This window comes from Euprymna scolopes, chromosome 17 (genome assembly GCF_053919585.1).
Source record: "Euprymna scolopes isolate OS-2025 chromosome 17, ASM5391958v1, whole genome shotgun sequence".
NCBI lineage: Eukaryota > Metazoa > Mollusca > Cephalopoda > Sepiida > Sepiolidae > Euprymna > Euprymna scolopes.
The window spans coordinates 14,440,305-14,464,659 of record NC_136498.1 but is presented as its reverse complement, the minus strand read 5'-3'; the positions used below and the strand labels follow the sequence as shown (position 1 = coordinate 14,464,659).

At 34.6% G+C, this 24,355-nt stretch overlaps 1 protein-coding gene across 2 annotated transcripts in view; it reads left to right on the top strand.

Annotated features, from left to right (window-relative positions):
• Nucleotides 1-16,320: 16,320 nt before the first annotated feature.
• The window catches only part of LOC145296675 (RING finger and CHY zinc finger domain-containing protein 1-like), a 64,359-nt gene continuing 56,324 nt past the window's right edge, over nucleotides 16,321-24,355 (top strand). Inside the window, exon 1 of one of the 2 annotated variants that reach the window (XM_080142622.1) lies at nucleotides 16,321-16,483. In XM_080142622.1, coding sequence (XP_079998748.1) covers nucleotides 16,430-16,483 — 54 coding nt within the window. In that variant the 5' untranslated portion in view covers nucleotides 16,321-16,429. Of the gene's footprint in view, nucleotides 16,484-21,133; nucleotides 21,258-24,355 lie in introns of those variants that run through there. The other variant, XM_080142620.1, reaches the window with a different exon arrangement.

Below are 24,355 nucleotides of genomic sequence, written 5' to 3'. Positions count from 1 at the left end.
ACTTTTTGCATCTCGCAGTAGCAGTGAAGCAATGAATCCACATATCTACATATTCCCGATCTTCAAAGACCAGAGATTATCCTATCATCGACGCCATTGATATGTTTAAGCAAGCATTCAGCAACCACCTGTTCTAGTTGGTGTCAGTTTATAAATATGAGCTATCTGCCCATATGTAAATTATACTTAATTTGCATATCACTATATTTTCTGTGGAAACTTGAACATTTTTCTGTTAAACCACATGTACGTGACTTTTTTTCTTCATGATTATTAATTTGGCATATCTTCTTTGTAAAGTCACGGTTTTTCTGTTTATCGTTTCTAACACCAAGATTTGTCTCATGAGAAATATATTGAAGAGCTTTTAAGGCAACTAGTTGAAATGATACATTTACATCAGATCTGAATGAGTCGTACAAAAATTACTGCTGTACAAAAATGGAGGCAAAGTTCAAGTTACAAGACAATACCACCCCAGTCTTCAAAAAGAAACGCAGTGTACTGTTTGCCTCTATATAAAAGATTGGCGTAGAACTGGACAGACTTGTCAAAGCAGGAATTTTTACCCCAGTCGACTACAGTGAGTGGGCTGCCCCGACCGTGTATGTAAAGAAAAAATATAAAGATATCAGAATCTGCACAGACTTCTCAACTTAAGGATCATCATTATCTGCTACCCAGCTCTGAGGAAGTTTTTACTAAACTAAATGGAGGGAAAATATTATCAAAAATAGATCTGAGCAAAGCATACCTCCAGATTTCCATTGAAAAAGAAAGCTCAAAACTTTTGTTCATTATCACTCACAAAGGATTATTTAAGTTCAACAGGTTAGCTACTGGGATCAAAGTCACACCAGCTATCTTTCAACAGATAATCGATACAATGTTAAGCGGCCTTGATTTTTCCATTGGATACCTGGACGATATTCTAATGAAAAGTGAATTTATAGAGCAACACAGAAAACACGTTTTTCAGGTGTTCGAAAAGATAAATGAGTACGGCTTCACACTTCAAATGTGAATTTTTCTTCAAATAAATGAAATACCTACGGCAGATAATATATAGGAATGTTAGACGGCCTAATCCAGAAAGGTCAGTATCAATAAAAAATATGCCCGAGCCACACGACATAACAAAACTGCAAAGTTTTTCATGTTTAGTTAATTATTATCAAGCCTTCATTCCTAATATGCACACATTATGCGTACCTTTAAATGAACTACTTAGGAAGGACAAGGTTTGGAACTAGACCATGGAATGCAAGATGGCATTCAAAAAGATAAAAGAGGTGGTCACATTGGAACTATTCCTGACCCATTACAACCCAGACTTAGACATTATGATCACAAGTGACACGAGTGCATATGGAATTGGTGCGTGTATCCTGCATAAAATGCCTGACGGTTCTACAAAACTGATAGCACATGTATTGAGAACCCTAATACCAGCAGAAAGGAATTATTCCCAGAAAGAGAAAGAATCCTTAAGCATCATTTTCGTGGTAACAAGATTTCACAAATTTCTCCATGGACGACATTTCAAACTTCAAATAGACCACAAGCTGCTGATCTCTATTTTTTGAAAGGGTTGCCTACACATATGGCAAACAGGTTCCAAAGATGGAGAACAATTCTACTAAATTACAATTGAACCACTTGAAGACTCTGTAATCATATCACTACGATCAGAAAGAGATTATACTTCGATCCTATGCAACACTGTGAAAGAACTTCCCGTTACTCTTGATGATATAAGGAAAGAAGCGAAAAGCGACGATTTTATAAGAGAAACCCAAGAAAAAAACTGCAAACTGGCGGACAAGTAGCAAAGGTTTTCTAAACATGCGACCAGTTATTATTATATGGGGAGAGAGCAGTTGTTCCAGCGACCCTCAAAAAAAAAATTTTAAAGGATTTTCACACAAGACACTCTGGCGCCACCAAAATGAAAAGTTTAATGCGTTCATACATGTACTGGAAAAACATGGACAAGCATATTGAAGAAAAGGTGCATGCAGAGAATGCGCACTTGCTGCTAAAGCGCCACCAATTCGATTTAGCTCATGACCCAAAGCTGACTACCCATGGGCACGGATACACATGGATTATGCAGAACCACTTGATGGACAGTACTATCTCATAGTAGTGAACAGCTTCTCTAAGTGGCCTGAAGTCTTTAGGTGCAAAAGCCCAACTACGAATTTCACTATAAAAACTCGGCATGAGTTATTCACACGGTTCGCCATGGTCAACTGTTTAGTATCAGATAACGGCACTCAGTTTACATTTGGGGACTTTAAAGAGTTCATAGAGGATTCTCAAGTGGACCCACATTACAATTCCGACTTACTACCCCCAGATCAAATGGACATGCCGAAAGATTTGTGGACACCTTGAAAAGGGTTTGGAAGAAGGCAAAAAAGCATTAAAACAATTTCTTCAGGTTTACCATATAACACCTAACGAGAATGCATCATCCCAGATGTGTCCAGTGGAAGTGATGTTCGCAAGAAAGATATGGCTAGTCTTTGACAAATTATTCCAAAACAGGTAAAACCCGCAAAGACAATGGTTCCCAAGAAGAATTACGTGCGGAGAGAAAAATATTCTTCCAGATGCACAAAGATAATAATAAGTAAAAACGTAAAAGATATGAAAAAACATTTAAAAAAATACAATACATACTAAGTAAAAATGTTAAAAATATGTAAAAACGTAAAAAAAATGCTGCAATACATAATAAGTAAAATCGTAAAGAATATGTAAAAACGTAAAAAATTACTATAATACATAAGTAAAAAAGTTAAAATATGTAAAAACGTAAAAAATACTACAATACATAATAGGTAAAAACGTTAAGAACATGTAAAAATGTAAAAAATACTAAAATACATAAGTAAAAACGCTAAAAATATGTAAAAACGTAAAAAAAAATACTACAATACATAATAAGTAAAAACGTTGACGTGAACACTAGAATATTTCAATTAAAAGGAAAATATGAACAGGTAAAATTATTGAATTCGTTTCGCAACTACGGCAGTTGATTGACACACACATCGAACTTCTAAAGCTTGAATTCGTTTCACAACTACGGCAGTTTATTAACACACACATCGAACTTCTAATCACACTGATACAGTTGATACACACTGTCCTCGATCTTCTGAACATACTCCTTTTATTGTCCAAGCGTTTGTCATCAGCCAATCTGCGGCCAGAAAAACAGTCACGTGAGGCCTGACGTCATCGCTCAATAATCTTACAAAAACCACAGCCACCATTTTTAATTTCTGCCCTCCCTGTGATCCTCCCAGCAGGTAAGACAACACGCGCAGACTCGTGGTCGCTTTCTTCCTTCATTCTGTTCGACTTTACAATTATAGAGGAATAAAAGGCGAATCAAATGAGGTAAACAGTTACATTAAATTTAGCTTAAATTTAAAGTTTTTGAAAAAATTACAAGTGCGAACTTTCTTTTTGCTGGCACTGTATATATATATATATATATATATATATATATATATATATATATATATATATATAGAGAGAGAGAGAGAGAGAGAGAGAGAGAATTGATATGTAGTTTGCTTGAAGCATTGTGTGGGATAGGTATGTAATAAAGATTTAGAAGGCTATCACAATGCGAGGAATGAGATATAGTCGGTGTTGATGAGAGAAGATGAAAACAAGTGGCGATTTACAAATCAATAAGTACACACATATATGTCTATATATACATATATTTATTCAATTGTATTAAATATAAATGTCTTACTTGTGGTGTCTGTGACCATATCCATTATATTTTGAGAAAAAATTCCCCTTTTCAAATAGTGGATGTTACAGTTCGATTCAGAGCATGCCGGGTGGAATGAAAGGAATAGATTAAATGGTTGCACATCACCTAACCCTAACACGCCAACAGTCGGCCAAGAGCACCCCATCCCGCACACACCCTCCCCTCCTCATTCACAACCTCGCTCTCCACCTCTCCTTCAATCACCTAAAACACGTTATACATTTAAATCCCCCCTCCTTAAATTTGCTGCGAGACTCCACACATCCATTTAATTCATACATATATATATATATATATATATATATATATATATATATATATATATATATATATATATAAAGAAATGTCCGAAACACTAGAGGAAGACCTCCAATCTGTAGTGGAATGGGGACAAAAATGGATGGTCACATTCATTGCTGCCAAGACTAAACTTGTTTCCTCCAATAATTGCAAGAAGCCTTCTCTACCACCAATAGCAATGGCTAAAGACTCTTTATCTGAAAGTACTTCTTTTAAACTTCTCGGCCTAACGTTCACAGGAAACATGAGTTGAAACAATTACATTGAGAGCATTGCCAGGACCTCTGCGAAGAAGGTAGGTTCTCTCTACCGTGCTAGAAAGCTACTAACACCCGAAAGTATCCTGTACCTCTATAAGGCCACCATTCACCCATGTATGGAGTGTTGTTGTCATATTTGGGCTGGTGCATCTGCTATTAGTCTCTCGCTTCTAGACAAGGTTAAAAAAAGAGTCACCAACCTGATAGGTCCTGCACTGTCATCTAAGCTTTAGCCTCTGTCCCATCAATGAAATGTAGCATCCCTCTGCCTGTTCTACAAGTATTTTAACGGCAAATGCTCTGACAAACTGCAAGCACTCGTACCCCCTCGACGTAAATACCCCCGACAAACCTGACAAGCAACTAAATCCCACCCCTTCACAGTTGAGCAGTTGAGATGTAAGAGATCTTTTTACTCCAATAGTTTCTTCCCCAGAACCGCTAGACTTTGGAATTCCCTTCCGGGTTCCTGCTTCCCCAACTATCCTGACATGTAAGTATAACATGAACGGACATCTTGCTGCCCAACTCCCCACATAGTACCCCTGTAGATTATGTCATTGATAGTAGTCCCTACATCAAGGTGGCAATGTGCCTTGTTTGGGGTGAAAATGTAATAAGAAAAAAAAAAAAAAAAACAAATATATATAATTTATATATAAATTTTGTTTCTTTTTTTTTTTAATTATAGAATTACGAGCAGGCCGTCCAGCATAACCCAGACATAAAATATGCATAAATATTCTATTTTAAGCAATGCAAAAACTGAGACATGTGCACGCAAATACTGAGACATGTGCACACAAGTATAATTTTTTTTCGAAACAGTTCAATTTTTGTAAGTAAAAGAAAAATACTCAAGCTGAGATGGAAACCAAAACCGAAAGACAGTGAGTCAAGTACGATAACCATTACACCAGCTTAACACGATCTTTACAAAGTGTTTTCAAAACTACTTGTTCTTAACATAAAGAAACTGTCATGTTTCACAGCCGCGCATGTGCATTCATGAAACAGTTGACAAATCCGATGACTCCCAAGTATCAATTTTTTTCTATTTTTACCTCTTAGCTGGCCTTTTTGCTGGATGAAAATTGATTATAAAGTTGTCTACATGTCTGAATATACTATACACCAAGTTTCAAGTTTGTAAATCGAAAATTTGTTGAGTATATATGTTGAGAAGTGTCATCACACACACACACACACACACACACACACATACACACACACACACACACACACATACACACACACATACACACACACACACACACATTCTTACTTTTATGGATATACTAGAAGATGTACCCGGTGTTACCCAGTATTAAACGTAACATTAAATTCCTTTAAAAAATAATGAAGTAAAAAAAAAAAAACGGAAAAAACTGGGACACGTGCATGCAAGTATTATATTTTTTCAAAACAATTCACTTCTTGTAAGTAAAAGAAAATACTCAAGCTGAGATCGAAACCAAAAACAGTGAGTAAAGTACGATAACCGTTAGGCCAGATTGCCACGATCGTCTAAAAGTGTTTTCAAACCTCATGAAACAGTTGACAAACAAATAAAAATCTGATGAACCCCAAGTATCAAATTTTTAATTTGGACCCCTTAGAAGCCTGTTTTTCTGGATGAAAACCGATTAAAAAGTTTTCTACATGTCTGAATATCCTATATACCAAATTTCAAATCTGGGGATCAAAAATTCGTTGAGTATATAGGTTGAGAAGTGTCCTCACACACATACATATTCTCACTTGTATAGATATACTAGCAGGCCATCTGGCCTTGCCCAGTCGTAAAATATGCATAAATATTATATTTTGATTAATACAGAAACTGAGCCATGTGCATGGAAGTATTATATTTTTTTCTAAACAATTCATGTCTTGTAAGTTAAAATATATTTTAGCTGAGATCGAAACTGAAATCTAAAGACAGTGAACCAAATATGATAACCATTACACCAGCTCAACACAGCATTTACAAAATGTTTTCTAAAAATCTTATTCTTAACATAAAGAAGCTATAATGTTTCTCAACCACACATGCACAGTCGTGAAACAGTTAACTAAAATAAATATGTGACGGCTCCTACATACCAATTTGCTAATTTTGACCCCTTAGCAGCCGTTTTTTTTCCAGATGAAAACCGATTATAAAGTTTTCCACATGTCTGAATAACTTTTATACCAAATTTCCTGTCTGCAGATTAAAAATTCGTTGAGTATATAGGTTAAGAAGTGTCCTCACACACACACACACACACACACACACACACACACACACACACATAATTAAGGGTGGATTGAATCTAACATTAAACAAAATAATAAATCAAAGAGGATTCTTTTTTTTTTTTTTTTTATTACATTTTCACCCCAAACAAGGCAAATTGCCACTTTGGTGTAGGGGGCTACTGTCAGGGGCAACAACTACTGGGGTACTATGTAGGGATTTGGGCAGCAAGGTGTCGGTTCACGTTACACTTGAACTTCTGCATGCCAGTACTGTTGGGGAAGCACGGACCTGGAATGGAATTCCAGAGTCTAACGGTTCTGGGGAAGAAACTACTGGAGTAAAAAGATCTTTTACATCTAGGGATCTCTACAGTGTGGGGGTGGAATTTAGCAGCCTGTCGGGTTTGTCGAGGGTGCTCACGTCGTGGGGGCACAAGTGATTGCAGTTCGTCAGAGCATTCACCACTAAAATACTTGTAGAAAAGGCAGAGGGATGCAACATTTCGTCGATGGGTCAGAGGCTGAAGCTTAGATGCCAGTTCAGGGCCTATCAGGTTTGCGACTCTCTTTTGAACCTTGTCAAGGAGCGAGAGACTAGTAGCAGATGCACCAGCCCAGATGTGGCAGCAATACTCCATACATGGGCGAATGGTGGCCTTATAGAGGTACAGGATACTTTCGGGTGTTAGTAGTTTTCTAGCACGGTAGAGAGAGCCCACCTTTCTTGCAGCGGCCCTGGCAATGCCTTCAATGTAATTGTTCCAACTCATGTTTCCTGTGAACGTTAGGCCAAGGAGTTTGAAAGATGGACTCTCAGATAAAGAGTCGTTGGCCATTGCTATGGGTGGTAGAGAGGGTTTCTTGTAATTATTGAATGAAACTAGTTTAGTCTTGGCAGCATTGAACGCGACCAACCACTTTTGTCCCCATTCCACTACAGATTGGAGGTCTTCCTCTAGTGTTTCTGCCATTTCTTTAGAAATGTGTTCATTCGTCTTCCTGTCGTGCCTGCCATAGAGTGTAGTGTCATCAGCATATATACCCATCTCAGAGGCAATGTTGTCGGGAGGTCATTTATGAATATCAGGAACAATAGAGGTCCAAGGATAGAACGCTGGGGCACCCTCGCATTTATATCATATTGTTTAGATGTACGACCGTCGAGGACAACCTGGATTTTTCTCTTATCTAAGAAGGATTTAATTATGTTAAGTATTCTACCAGTGATACCGTATGATCTGATTTTACTGAGGAGACCCTCATGCCATACCCTGTCAAAAGCCTTAGATATATCTAGAGCTACCACTCTGCCCTTCCCCGCTTTGTCCAGTGAATGGTATATACGTTCAGAGATCACAGTTAGGATGTCTGCCGTGGAACGGGCTTGTCTAAATCCATATTGTTTGTCAGTCAGTAGTTTAGCATCTGTAAGATGATGGACTAGAGCATGGTTAATTATGGTCTCAAATATTTTGGCAAAAAGTGGGAGGAGGCTAATGGGGCGATAATTTGATGGGTCTGTCCTTTCGCCAGAATTCTTGAATACTGGTACAACAGAAGCAGTTTTCCAACAGCCCGGAAAGCAAGCTTCATTAAGGCATTTGTTGTAGAGTTTGGAGAGAATTGGAGCTACTTCGGCTGAGCACTTTTTTAATAGCACAGCTGGGATAAGATCAGGTCCACATGCTTTTGAGGTGTCAAGGTTTTTTTATGATAGCATGCACCTGAGCAGGGGTGGTTTTCAGATCGTCTAGTGTGGCGTCTGTCCGCATAGGAAAGTCAGGTAGGGGGTGGTTGGAAGGATCCAGTATGGAGTTTGAGGCAAACCGACTGGCAAGCATGTTAGCCTTGTCAGTTGCTGAGGAGACAACCTCGTGATTGTTGGTTAGTGGGGGAATTGTTGATTGCCCATTATTTACTACACTGTTGTAGATTTTCCAGAAGTCTCGAGTTCCTAGTTTTTGTGCTTCGATGCGCTTTTTAGTGGTTTCCGTAAATTCTCTCTTAGCTGTCGCTATTTCTTTCTTAACGTTATTTCTTGCTTCTATATACTTCAGTCTGTTTGAACTGGACTGATGTCGGTTAAACCTACGGTATGCATGCTGCTTTTGAGCAATGGCAGTTGCACAAGTCGACGTAAACCATTGGGGAGAGTGGGGCTTACTATAAAATTTCCGCATGGGAACATGCGCTTCGATTGCAGTTTTGAACCAGTCAGTGGTCTCATTTGCACATTGTTCAGCAGGGAGAGAGAAAATATTTTTCCATGGAGCATCTCTAATTAGTTCCCTGATGGCTTCCCAGTCAGCCTTATTATAATATCTCGTTGTTTTGAGCACTGGCTCTTCAGTTTTGGGTCTAGAGTTTAGGGCGATTTCAACCATTATCACTGCATGATCAGCGTTCCCAAGTGGGCTGTGGGCCTTCGTTATGCAGTCATCGGGAACTGTGGTCAAAAACAGATCTAGAAGTGATGCGTGTTGTTCTTCCTGGTCAGGGAAACGGGTTGGAAACGTAACAATTTGTGATAGGGAGTGAGATATAGCGAAGCTATGGGTTGTGCTGCCCGCTGCATCTGTGTGAGTAGAGAATCCAAGCCAGTTTTTGTGGTGGACATTAAAGTCACCAAATACATGTATTTGTACGCTAGTGTCGAGGGACAGTGCCGTGTCTATGCTGTCAGATACTTTGTTTATTATGGAGCAGTCCTGAGTCGAGGGAGAGCGGTAGAGAAAATAATAGTAGCTAATATTGTGTTGCATGTTTAGTCTAAAGCACATAAAGGCTTGATCATCTGTTTCTAGGTTTGTTTCTCTAGTCAAGGGAAGGGTATTACGAATGTAAACTCCAAGTCCGTGCATATGTCTGTCAGAGTCCTTACGGCAGAGTGGGAGATATCCAGGCATGTTAAAGTGGTTAGAGGGAATGGAGGAGTGTAGGTTAGTCTCACTTAGTGCTAAGATATCCGGGGTATTTGTTAAGAGAAATGCTTCAACATCAGCTGAGTTAGTTCTAAGCCCACGGATATTTGTGAATGCGAGCCTCAAGGGAGGAGGCAAGTTGAATTTGTTTGTCCCTAATCCTGGTTTAAGCTTATTTTTAAATTGTACTGTCGTCATATTTTTTTTTTTTTAAGAGTTTCGGTAAGGGGGAGCTAAACAAGAGGTTATGCAGAGCTTCAGACATGCATCACAAGTAGATCATCAGCTGACCTTTCTCCAATTAGGATTGTGGCCTCAGGAAAGCCCACCGGGGATGAGTGCAGGGTCCCTTTCCATGCGCGTCATGGCACTACAAACAACCCGATATTATTCAACTGTTGATGGAGCAGCCGCTCTAAGCGCTACCAAAGAGTTAGAGCTCCTATACTACCAGTCGGGAACAGCAGCCAGGAACTGTCAATCCGGTACCCTCAACCCATTAGAAGAAGGTCAACCCAATCTAATCGCTCAGGCATATCTTATACTCAAGCACTCCCAAATGTTCAGTTTTAGGGGTGGGGCGTGCTGGAAATGGGGAAGAACGGTGTTCATTGCCCTAGCCAGGAAACAAGATCTACCGCTGGGTGTTTCTGTCGAATCACCGAGATAGTGTCTCTGTGCTTGACTAATAGGCAAAGAAGGAGTATGGAAGCCGGGCGATAGACAGAGCCTATCTACTCCTTAAGCAATTTAGGTTTGCAAACCGGTGAATTTGTTTGAGTCACCAGCTCTAGGAAGGTTGTCATCCAAGACTGAAGAGGCCTCTCTCCCCTTTGGTTTAGTTTCAGAGTTTTCCTTCTCCTAGGCGGATGATCTGGGAAGACCTACTGGGTCCGTCAGCCCTGAGAGGGTTTTCTCCACGCCTAGGTTCTAATCCAGGTATTTCTGTGACCCCGCGTGGTTAGTGTTACTGGGTTAGTTTGTGGGGGATTATATCTCTACTGATTAGTTACACTCCTCAAAGTGATTTAGGGACATGCTATTTACTTGTTAATGGATAAAGGGGGTGGGTGAAGTTCATGCAGTGTAAGCATCTATGATTGTAAGAGGGCTTGTTAGGGAGGAGATAATGTGATTTTAGTCTTACCCTTTTTTTTTTTTATGTTAGCTTAGGTCTAGGATAATGTTACAGTATTAGTAGGTATTAAGAATTGAGCTACGAGTTGTGCCCGAGCTATTTTAGATGATAGGAGGGTTAAGATGTAAGTGCAATATAGTATGGATAAGACAGCAAGTTTTGAGTCATGCGTAATTAGGTGAATAGATATATGGGCAGGTTTTCAGTAGGTGCGAATAGAGTTGAAGTTGTAGTACGAATAGAAATTCGGGGGGGGGGGTCGTTACAAAATCTTACCGAAAATACTGTTTTATGATGTTCACATTTTTATCACTTTATTTGTTTAAGACTCTAAAAATATAATCATGTTTTTTTTATTTCTCTAATTAAAGCCTTAATTTATGACACCTGAATATTAGATAAGAAATATCCGCAAAGAATTTGTTCTGTTCTAAACAAGATAAATGATACAAAGCATAACAGTGTATTATTATTTTTAGAAAATTGAAAATATCTAACAATTTAAGCAATTAATTTCTATAACATTTTATTGTCTCTTTTTATCGTTTTTTTTTTTTTTTCAAAGGAGTCACTACTTATCAGGCCCAGAGGCCACTCGAGGATAAGAGTTAATAAGTGTACAGTAGTCATTGAGACAATATCATAGTAATTGTTAGCAGTGAAAATTTGGTAAATTGGATTACTTAAGGGGACGGCTCATCGAGAACTTGTTTACGTTGGACTTGAAGACAACCATATTGTGGTCACCTGGAAAGCAGGCAAACGGTAGACAGTTCCACTATATCCTATATTATATTTCTCATGAGTTTCTATGTGGCTATGTATTTTTACAAAGTAAAAAATTATTCTTTGGAGATGCCAAGTTCGTCGAAGAGAGGGGGACAGGATAAAATAAGAATAGGTTTAAGACTCCTAAAATTCATATTAGAATTGTCCGTGGGAAAGAATTTATTTCCAAATATAATTGCTAAGTAATAATCAGTTCTCAGTGATCATCTTCTGGAGGTTGAGGGTTCAATCCTCAGTACATGCAATATAAAGAATACAATTTAAAAAAAATGGTTTATTTCTACGAGGTCATGGCTGACGGAATGAGACCAAACTACTCCTATTCAAAATCCCCTGGAGATTTCAGAGCCAAACACAACACACCTAAAGAAGATCGTACGTTACATCAGTTGAAACGTCAGAGTAATTAAAATAATAAAGGAGTTCATTTGATTTTCATTGGATAACAGTTAAGAATTGATTTTGTAATAATATAATAAAGTTAAGAATTATAATATAATAAAGTTAAGAATTATAATATAATAAAGTTAAGAATTATAATATAATAAAGTTAAGAATTATAATATAATAAAGTTAAGAATTATAATATAATAAAGTTAAGAATTATAATATAATAAAGTTAAGAATTATAATATAATAAAGTTAAGAATTATAATATAATAAAGTTAAGGATTATAATATAATAAAGTTAAGAATTATAATATAATAAAATTAAGAATTATAATATAATAAAGTTAAGAATTATAATATAATAAAATTAAGAATTATAATATAATAAAGTTAAGGATTATAATATAATAAAGTTAAGAATTATAATATAATAAAGTTAAGAATTATAATATAATAAAGTTAAGGATTATAATATAATAAAGTTAAGGATTATAATATAATAAAGTTAAGAATTATAATATAATAAAGTTAAGAATTATAATATAATAAAGTTAAGGATTATAATATAATAAAATTAAGAATTATAATATAATAAAGTTAAGGATTATAATATAATAAAGTTAAGGATTATAATATAATAAAGTTAAGAATTATAATATAATAAAGTTAAGGATTATAATATAATAAAGTTAAGGATTATAATATAATAAAGTTAAGGATTATAATATAATAAAATTAAGGATTATAATATAATAAAGTTAAGAATTATAATATAATAAAGTTGAAGATAAGAGTTAATGAGTATATGGTGGTCAATATCGTAGTAATCGTTAGTCGTGGAAATTTGATAAACTGGATTACTTAAGGGGACGGCTCATCAAGAACTTGTTTACATTTGGCTTGAAGACGACCATATTGTAGTCAGCTGGAAAGCAGGCAAACAGAAAAAAGTTCCATAGGTGTGCAGTTCTAAAAAAGAAGCTTTGTTCATGGAATTTGTGTTTAGGCTTGGGCATAGATAAAGAGTGTGAGAAATTATTGATAATGGTTTCAGTTAGATGAGTGTTTTTCATAAAAGTTTGGCAAGGGAAGACCATAGATTGGAGCTCAGATGAGCACTTGCCATGAAAATAATGATGGAGCAGAGACAGGCTCTCAACGTTTCTGTGGGAAAGAGGTTGCAGAGAAGAGAAAAGAGCATCCCCTACTAGGCTATGAAGTCTATTTTGAACTCTGTCAAGGTGGCAACAGTACTCCACTCTAGGACATACTTGGCTTTTATACAAATAGAGGATTGCATCGGTAATATAAATAATGATGTGTGAATATTTATTAATATAAACGACGCCGGATATGATGATATAAAAACATTTTTTTACCTATAACCTCTGCGCAGCACACCAGTAATCATTCCACGGCACACCCGTGAGAACCACTGGCTTAGGTGTTATCTTTTGCACTCAGTCCAAGAGAAACAGAGTAGCAGTTGATGCATCAACCCAAATGTTTTCTTGTTGTTTTTTTTTGTTAAAATTTTCTCCCTAAGCACAGTGCCACTTTGATGTAGGGGACTACTATCTAGGGCATAATTTTCAGGGATACTGTGTAGGGAGTTGAACAGCAAGATGTCCGTTTACATTACACTTGAACTTTTGCCTGTCAGTACAGTCAGGGAAGCAGACACCACAGAGGGAATTCCAAAGTCTAGCAGACCTAGGGAAGAAACTATTAAAGCAGAAGGCTTTCTTACATCTAAGGATCTCTACTGTGGAGGGGTGGAATTTTGCTGCCTGTTGGGTTTGTCAGAGTTATTTACATCGAGGGAGTACAAGGGCTTGTAGTTCGTTGGAGCACCTACCATTAAAACACTTGTAAAACAGGCAGAGGGATGCTACATTTCATCGATGGGACAGTGGTTGAAGCCTAGCTGAGAGTGCAGGATCTATTAGGTTGGTGACTCTCTTTTGAACCCTGTCTAAGAGTGAAAGACTAGTAGCAAATGCACCAGATCAAATGTGGCAATAATATTCCATAAATGAGCGAATGGTGACCTTGTAGAGGTACAGGATATTCTCAGGTTTAAGTAACTTTCTAGCAAGGTTAGAGAGAGACCACCTTCTTTGCTGCAGCCTTGGCAATGCCCTTAATGTATCTGTTCCAACTCATGTTCCATGTGAATGTTAAGCCGAGGAGTTTGAATTAAGCAATAATACTTCATGCATGGGTGAATGGTGGCTTTATAGAAGTACAGGATCCTGGCAAGTGTTGACGAAAATTTCTGGGGGGTGTCGCCAAAACTCGTCTTTTTGGGAAACGATTGGGGTAAAAAATGAGAAAATAATGTCATGTAACAACACAAAGAGAAATAAAAGGTAATTAATTGAGACCCTGTAAACTGTTAGAATTACAAATGTTTATTTAAAGAAAAGGGTGGCTGGTTGCTTTGAATTCCCAAAAGCTTGTAAAATAAAATTTACTAAGTAACAAATAGAAAAAAAAAAGGGAGAAAAAATCAAAAACAAAAGGCATTCAATATAAAAAGGAAAAAAGGCAACTGGGCAAAAATTCACTTTAAAATGGTCTCTCAAAAGGGAGACTTTTCAAAATATAGAAAATGTTCTTAAAAATCAACGGCTTACTTGAAGTCTGAATGAAAAAGAGAATAAATATTTCAAAAAAGGGAGTCCTTTAAGACGTGGTTTTTCACAAATAAAACGAACCTTCAAAGGTTTTTAAAATGTCTCTCTCGCCCGAAATAGGGTTCCAAACAAATGGTCCACTCTCTTTTTCATAAAGGGTTGTCAGTGTCTCTCTCTCTCTCCTTATTCCTCCTTTCTTTGGAGTAAGCAGTTTTACTCAAAAATTCCGACACAGTTCTTATAGCTGGGCTCTCTACCCAACGTTTAAATAAAATGAAATTTATCGACGGCACATCGAATGTTCTTCTTTGAAAGGGAGGTGCTTTACAAAACACTTCAATACATTCCTTTAAAAAAAGCACTCTACTGTCAGAAAAGGATTAAAAATATACAAAATACGTTGCCGAAAAACGGTCAGCAACGGAGTCTAAAGGATGCTTCTTCTAAGATGGCCAACCTCAAAACTGATTTTTTTTAAAAGGGCACATAAAACGGGGCACTGTGGCGTTGCCAGAAGTTCCACAAGGATGGTGATTGGCCAATCGCCAAGGGCAAAAAGGAGGAAGAACAGACAGGTCGTTTCAAATTGGGAGAGAGAGAGAGAAAGAGAGAGAGAGGTAAAGAGGAAGATGTAAAGAGGGAGATGGGGCGAGAGAGAAGCGCACACACTCACAGGCCTGCTAAACGGCCGACTACTAAATCCGTGTACCAGGCAAAAAGGGAAAAGGAGTCACAAAGCCAGCAAGTCAGTCATCTCCCACCCCACTTGCACTGTGTGAAGGCGACAAAAAACTGTAAAGTAAAATTTCGGAAACTGTGTGATGTTTTCTAGACTGATAGAGGGAGCCCACCTTCTTTGCAACAGACTTAGCAGTATCTTCTACATATTTATTCAAATTCATTTGACCTGCGCATGTTAGACCGAGCAGTTTGAAAAGTGCGGAGTTGGTGTAATAAAAATATTCTAAACAAAATGAACGAAAATATTTATAATGACAAAACAAAAAAAAAAAAGAAGACCTGTAGCATGGTCAACAACACAACAGGATTCTTCAGTCTTTGATAGACTATGGATACCCACCAAGGAGTGCCTGTGCATTAACTTTTTGTGGCAGAAGATTCATAATCTCCAACCACACCTCTCCTGAGTCGACATTGTTAAATACCAGTGGTAAGTGAAGTGTCTGTACAGGACGACTGGAGACAAATACCGAAATAAGCGAAGAGCACATACAGCGCCTCGAATTCCCAAATGGTCACCCATCTGGTACTAACCAGGCTCACATTGGTAATCTGATGAGAACCAGTGTGTCAATGCGATTATGCTGTATATAATATTATTATGCCGTATATAATATATATTATTGGCATGGTCCCTGGCCTTGGTAAAGGCCATTTTGGATTACATTAGCATTTTTGGTATTGCCAAGAACCACGCAAAAAGTTAATATAATTTGGGTATAAAAGTTATGTTTAGGTAAAGGAAGAAAACGATGGATATATACAAAACATGCCTGCGTATAAAAATGGAAATAAATGAAACATTAAGAGAATAGCAGGGTCACCAAGTGCTACCTAAAAAAAAACGAACAGAGTTTTGTAAATGTAAAAATTTGAGAAAAACTTAATTTCATATCAAAATATTTGTATACAAGAGGTAGGAATATAACAGTTAATATTATATCTTAATTTGTTTCCGGTTGTTGCCTATCCGTTACACCTCTGCATTGTGTTGCCTTCTTTTTTGTTGGATATAATATAGGATAATTATTTAAATTTAAATTTTGAATAGCATTCAAGGGAGCAAACTATTTTTATTTTAGAGGTTTGGGGTCAGATTTGACGTAGCTGGCGGCTGCTGTGCAGTGTAACTTAGCTTTCGTCAAAACTCGTTATAACTCGGCAATTTCCGTGATTGCACCGTCAGTCAGTAGAGCGCAAATATGGCCAACTCCGAAGCTGGTTGTTCTCACTACGGTAGAAATTGTTCTTTGGTGGTAAGTGAAATGGTTTTATTTTGACTTGTGAGTGGTTCGTGTATTTTATTACGATCTGTTTGCACTCGTGTATAAATATGTGCGACTATTATGGTATATTTAATAGGGATTTGTTTTTAATTTTAAGGTCTGAAAAATAGAAAAAAATGAGAAGGGAGCACCTATATATATTTATTACTATTTTTATTCATTTTGATTTATATACATAATATATATATATATATATATATATATGTATAAATGTATATATATATAAAACATTAAGATTTAGACTTATTTTAATATAATTTAGGTTTTTAATAGTCAATAAATCTGTCCGTTTTCTTTCTTCTCTAAAAATAACCGGTAGATTTAAAATATTTTTTCCTGACTTTTTTTCTTCTGTTTACGCAACTGCAACATTCTTTTAGTCTGCATAAAAATGTCTAAGAAAAAATGCAAATGAATCATTTATCTTTTTCACATTTAGTTTTTCTTTTCTTGCTGGAATAATATATAATTCTCATGTTTTGATTTAAAAAGAAAATATCTTTTTTTTTCACCCTCCAGGTTTTAAGTAGAGGCCCAATATAAACACTAATAACCCATGCATTTTATAGTATATTATTTTATTTCTATTTATTTTTATTTTTTGTAAAATACTTTTTTCTTCTAATTGTTAACAAAATATTTAAATATACTTTTTATTTTCGTAATTCAATTTATTTAAATATCCCAAATCCAGTTTTTAAAGAAATACTTCACTCCGAATCCTGTTTGTACTTTTGCAGTTTACGGATCGTGCTATTTTATATTAATAGATTTTCAAGTTAAATTCAATTATTTACTAAAATGTTAGGTGAAAGTACAGAATTGTATACGAAGTGTTAAGAATGGCTTTCTAAATAATCTTATTTCAGGACGGCCTGTAAACTGGGAACATTTTTTGGTATTATTATACAAACACCGTGACAGCGTTAGGGTTAGGGTTTAGGGTTAGGGTTAATTCGCTGTCACGGTGTTTGTATAAATTTACCCATTTTTTTTCTTTTAACGCAAATAGGGCACAAATGAGTAGACAAATTTAAATACATTGTTTTTAAATGTCCCAACTATTTTTCTTTTCAAATTATGTCATCAATACTGATTACCAAAAAAAAAAAAAAGACTTACGTAAAAAATGTAAAATATTTATTTTTTTTTATAACTAGTTACTCCATGTTCAACTTTCTATTGCAGGCTTGGCTTCACTCTCTAAGCCTATTTTTTTTTTTACCTTTTAAATTACAATTTTATTTTTAAATTCAGTTAACATTTTTTTTTCTTTAAGATATTTATAATTAAAATTTAAAATAATAAACCATCGACCCATCTGTTAGCTTAAAATAAAAATGCTTTGATATCAAAAAGTCATTTGTTAGAGAGTATTTAGTTGACACAGCTGTTAACTAACAACTGATTGCACTATAAGATTTACTATTGCTCATACGTAACACACACACTAATATATATATATATATATATATATATATATATATATATATTTTAGCAGAATACCCGTCCTTGGATGGATAAAATTAATTCCTTTAACAGACGTTTTGCACCGCTTTTATGCCTCCTTAAAGATTAAAATCCACATATAATCTTAAATCTTATCTCTAGAATCCTTATTCCATTCCCTAAGAACGGTTTTCGGAATAAACTCCCCAAACTCATGTTAAGAACGACTTTGTTTATTTTTTATTTATATATTTTCAGTCTCTTATTTATTACATAAGGAGGGGGGGATTCTCGTTCAGATCCGCCTTTATTGCATGATTTTAATTCTAGAAAATATTCCAAATTTAAGCTTAAGATGTCTTAAGAAGAAATTGAATTTTTTTTTCTTAATTTGTGTCTAATAGCTATGGGTCAAATTTCATCTTATTCTTAAGTGTTAGAAATTAAAGCGAAAGCGCCCCGCCTCAATTTTATTTGAAATTAAGTAATTCAACATAACAATAATTGAAAGTTCTTTTTCACAAAAATAAATATCTTAATTGCATTTTTTTTATATATAAGTATTCTCTTCGATTTACCAATTTGAGTTTGAATAAAGATTTTGTTTTTTAACCACGTGTAGTTAATTGTATGAAGCTTTATTTTTCTTTGTTTTTCCCCTTTTAATTGACAGAATAAGAAATTACCACGACGGCACCACACGTGCAACAATTTTCGACTGAATAAAAGAAATAATTGATCGTTTTAAAATATATCTTTACTTTACACCCGTGACCGTTAATTGGAAACTTTTTTTTTTCTTTAATAAAAAAAGTGAGCCTTGCAAAAAAAAAAAAATGTTACGTTTAAAGCACTTTAACTATTAGATTCTCCGTACCTTACACACACATATTTCTGCAGTTTACGGACTGTGCTGAAATAATGTTATTTAGAAACCTTCTAAACATGGGAGAGCTTTAAGTATTCCGTTAAATAGATACTGTAAAAATTGAATTCAACTTGAAAATCCTATTAAAATCCGTATTTTGTAGAAGTATGAAAAAGAAAACAAAACAAAAAAAAAGTGTGTGTGTGTATGTATATATATATATATATAAAAGTGAACGTGTCTGTCTGTCTGTGTACATTTCCCTACGCAATAACTCTGTCAATTTTTAGTCTATAGACTCGAAATTTGAAATACCGGGTACTGAGATTTGGGAAAATCGATATGACGGGTGTCAGCCAGAAATTTTGCTGTTAAGGGGTCAAATTTCAACGATTTGACCTTTAAGAACTCTACCAAACTCCTCCGACAATTTTGGGTCTAGACACTTGAAATTTTAGATATAGGTTCCTTGAACCTGGATCTAACTTAATAAAGTGATTTGAGCCCGAAACTATAAATTTTAAGGGGTCAAATTAAAAAAAAATTTACTCTTTTTTTTTTTTTTTTTTTTTGCTCAGCATACACCTCCAAACACCCGGGCAACGCCGGGCTGAAATGCTAGTATATATATATATATATATATATATATATATATATATATATAAACCAAATGGTCAATAAATATAATGCTACCAGAAGCAAGATAGTTTCTTACATGAACCTACTTTTGTTTCGAAGTAAATAAACACTTTAAAATAAGTTTAAGACACACACAAAAAACTTATCCGGTTAAGTAGAAGAGTAACTTATCTTGTCTTTAGTAAAAAAAAAAAAAAAAAAAGTGAAAAATATACATATATATAACTTATATGTATATTTTCACGCCCCCCCTCCAATAATGTTTATCTTTGCATAATTTCGTTCGTTTTTTTTCTCTCTCCCCCCCCCCATCCCTTGTTCTTAACTAAAATTATGAACTTATATTTAAATTATATCTAAAAGTATGAAGTTAACCTTTGAAGTTGTTTTCTAATTTAAAGATTACACTTTTCCAGGCGCGTTTTCATATTGGCGTTTCTTCACGTGTACTTGGCGTTTCTTCACGTGTACTATGAACCTTTATTTATTATTCTATTTTAATAGAAACATACGTAGTTTTAAAAAAAAAATGTTGGAGAATAATGCCGAAAGCAATTTCACTCTGAATAAGTTGACTCAATTTTACCAAATTATCATTCGTACTTACTTTTAAAATCTTCCCTAGAAAATAATAATCTAAAAATACAAAACTGATCAATTACAAAAAATAAAACGCTGATTTGTTAAGCCCACCAACCAACACTATCATTTGTAGTTTAAAAAAGAAAATCCTTGTATTTTTTATTAAACTGTTTTTCATAATTATCAAGAATTTAGGCCTTCCCTCCTACGACCCACACTGCATCGAAGTTTGATTAAAAAAAAAAAAAAAACTCTATCAATGAAACTCTCCTACACATAACTTTGATATACAATACATTGAGTTTTTTTTTTTTTAGTTTACTTTATTCATAAATAATCGAATATTTAATTAAATCGGAAAAATAAGGGAAAACTAAAATTATTTAATTTTTTTTTTTTTTTTTTAATGTAAACTATTAAAAAAAAAAATCTCTAAGCCATCCAATATCCATATGCCTAGACAATACGGAGTCAATATAGCTAGGTTTCAGATGTTTTGGAGGTAAATATGGTTCAAGGGTATTTTTTATTTTATTTGTTATCATTTCCATATGAGTTGAAATGAGATCGTTTCTTTTGTAAGATGACACTGATTCCATTCGACCCCACCCCCTTGCTACGAGCACTACTTGTATTCCCCCCACGTCCGCCCGTACCACTTGCATCGGCTGGATGCACCCACACAGCAACTATGTCTTTTTACAATGAAAACAGGTCATGGCTTAAGAATGATAACAATTTTGTCCAATGCAACCATCTTTGCAAAGTGCGATTTTTATCAAATATTCCACCATTCTCGAATATTGTCTTTTGTTGCAATTGTGAGCGAGATGTGACATTTTTTAATCATGACAATCTATTTTATTATCGTTTTTAATAAGAAATGAAAAATCCATTGAGAAAAATAGAAACATTTTCTACTATACAGAATCAACGTCGTTTAATTGAAGTGTTGACTATAATCTTAAAAATGTTGCTACGCCCTCCTCCCTTCCTCTTTCATTTAATCAAATATTTACGATTTTATTTTTATATAATTACATTTAAAAATAATAAAATCATAATAGTCTGTATAGTGTAAATACGTTAAAAGCATTTGATGTTCGTACGTAGATTATCACCTTTCACACGCATTCACACACAAAAAAGATGGTTCGATCATTGATGACGATCTGTTTGATAGGTGATCAATCTGATGTCGCTAAGGTAAACAAATCTGTTCCATCTTAAAATGAATTTTTTTTTTTTTTTTTTTTTTTTTTACAATAGCCAACAAAAAAGGGGGTAAAAAAATATACAATAGTAGACAAGCTACGACGCTAAGTTACTCTTCTACCTACATGGATAAATTTTTTCTTGCGTATTAACTTATTTTAAAGCGTTTATTTACTTTGAAACAAAATAGTGTCAAGTTAGAACGAAAAAAAACAAAATGACCGTTTCGTTACAGCTATTTGAAACCACAATAATCGCTCAAAAATATAAAAATTAAGCAAAATTTCTATAGAAATCCATCCAATGTCCCCAGTCATGTGAAAACGTAATGTTTTACCAATATTTTGTTTAATTTTAAGATTATCGAGAGTCCAAATGGCTGTAATTAAACCGCTAATTTTTCCTATTCTATTTTCTCTTGTATTAACTTTGACCTTAATTTTCATAGAAAAAATGGTGCAATTAGTCTTATATGTATTGTTTTTTTAAAGAACTCTAGCAATAAACATCTATTTTAAAAGCATGAAACAAAAAACCATTTTCAACAAAGCAATTAAAACTGGCATCACTATAACTTGTACCGCGTTTTTTTTTCGAGAATAGGGTCAATAGGCATAGCTTGTCTTTTTTTTTTCTTTCTTTTAGCTCTTTACATCAAGTGGTTTCATGCCCTGTCTAGAGTGATTTGCATAAAAATAATAGAATGTTGTTTGTATTTATCAAAAAATGAGGTGATTAATTCATAGTAACTTGGTAATTGTTTTTATTTGATTTTTATTATCACTCGTGTGTGTGTGTGTGTGTGTGTGTGCTAGTCGAACTAAGTGCAAAAAGAATACATGTAAAGATTAGTTATTTTTATTTTTGCATTTTCATGACTTTCACATTACATTTGTACAGATAGCTACTTGTGTGTGTGTGTGTGTGTGTGTACTAGATGGACCCGACGTTGCCCAGTATTAAACATAACGTTAAATTCTTAAAAAAAAAAAAAGATACATGTGCTTGCGACTATTTTTCTAAACAGTTCACTTCTTGTAAGTAAAAGAAAAATACTCTAGTTGAAATCCAAACCTAAAGACAGCAAGTCAAGTATGTTAACCATTAGGCCAGCTTGACACTATGTTAAAGACTGTTTTCAAACCTACTTATTCTTAACATAATGTGAATGATTCGTGCATGCACAGTCGTGAAACAAACATAAAAATCTGATTTCCCAACTACCAATTTTATTCATTTTGACAGTTTAGCAGCCGTTTTTCAAATGAAAACAATTAGTTTTTCACATGTCTGAATATCCTATATACCAAATTTCAAATATGTAGATTAAAAATTTGTTGAGTATATAGGTTGAGAAATGTCCTCACTAACACACGCATACATTCTCACTTTTATAGATATATAGATTAAATACACATACATACTATACTCTCGGAGGTTGACATATTCATCTAGTAGATGACCCATATAGATAAAATGTAATAAAGGCTCTCTTTCCCTACACCAGCTCTCTCTCTCTCTCTCTCTATATATATATATATATATATATATATAATTATATAAAGTAATGTGATTGATAATTTAAATTATAATTAAATTAAAAATCCGTTTCATAAGAAGGAACAACTACAAAATCGATTATCTGTACGATCGTTTCGGAAAACAATGCTTTTTATTGTGGTATACATCAAGTTACGTACAATAATTACATATAGTTTTTTAATAAGCAAGGTCTCCTCGTCAGCAAATTTTGAAGGGTTTTTATTGAATTTAAAAGACACCATAAATAAACCTAGCATTAAAAGTAAGGCAGATGAATCTTTTAATTTTTCACTTTTTGAAATCAGGAACTATGGTTAAAATACTCATTTAGATGTTTGCTATAGCTTTTTATCTTATTGAAATAAGATGTATACCACAATAAAAAGCATTGTTTTCCGAAACGATCGTACAGATAATTGATTTTGTTGTTGTTCCTTCTTATGAAACGGATTTTTAATTTAATTATAATTTGATTTTTAAATTTTAAATTATCAATCACATTACTTAATATTGAATTAGCTCTAGGATATTTACCTATCGAGCTTATTATATATCTAAATTACAACGAGCACTTTCTCTTTCCTGTATTTTAATTAAACTAGTAATTTCACTGTTACATTAAAATACACTCAGCTCTTTAGACTATTGTTCTAATCTCCTTTAAATTATATATATATATATATATATATATATAATCTGATATGATCTATGATATCCTCATTTTGTGACATCATCAACTGCTTATCTCCCATATGTTTTAATGGATGATGTTTGCTTTTTATGATGTCATCTGTTGTGCACAGTAACAAACATGCAAACAAGGTAACATGTATTGTTTTCAAGATATGTTTTGTAGAAATGTGTTCAAACTTCCACAGACAACTTCCTATTTACAATCAAGACTTTTGGTCAAGATCAAAGTGTAGTATCTGTTCCGGCAGATACTGCACTTTAGATAATTTGTACCAGTCAATGGAGGGGAAACCCTCTATACTGGGACAATTATTATTTTTGGTAACCAGAGTGCCCCCTTTTTGCCTACTTTTAGGGGAGCTGGTTTTTGCCTCACATTAAAAACGGCCTTGTGCCTAATTTGCTCAGTGGGGGAGCAAATAAATACCATCTGTTCTTCAGATGCTGCACTTCATTTTCTTCTCTTTCGGTGGAGGAGAAATCCTTCACGACTGAGACAATTTTTATTTTTGTACCTTTTCTCCACGTTAAAAAACGACCCTGGTGTCTACCTCTGTCCCGTGGGGAGGCATAGTAAATAGGTACAATCAAGACTTTGAAGCATGATGTATTTTACAGTTTTATTGATACATAATCTGAAGTGACTTTTGGTTCCAACTATACAGAATATGCTTATAATCTTTTTAAATAAGGCACACACAAAATTGCTGCTAGCATTGAATTATAAAGTAGGCAGGAACACAACAAAGGACATTTTATTAATTTTATTTATTGCGGACTATTATCCTCATCTTTTCTTCGTTGTTTCACGACATTTCGGCCAACTATTCATCTGGCCTTCGTCAGGTGGTAAC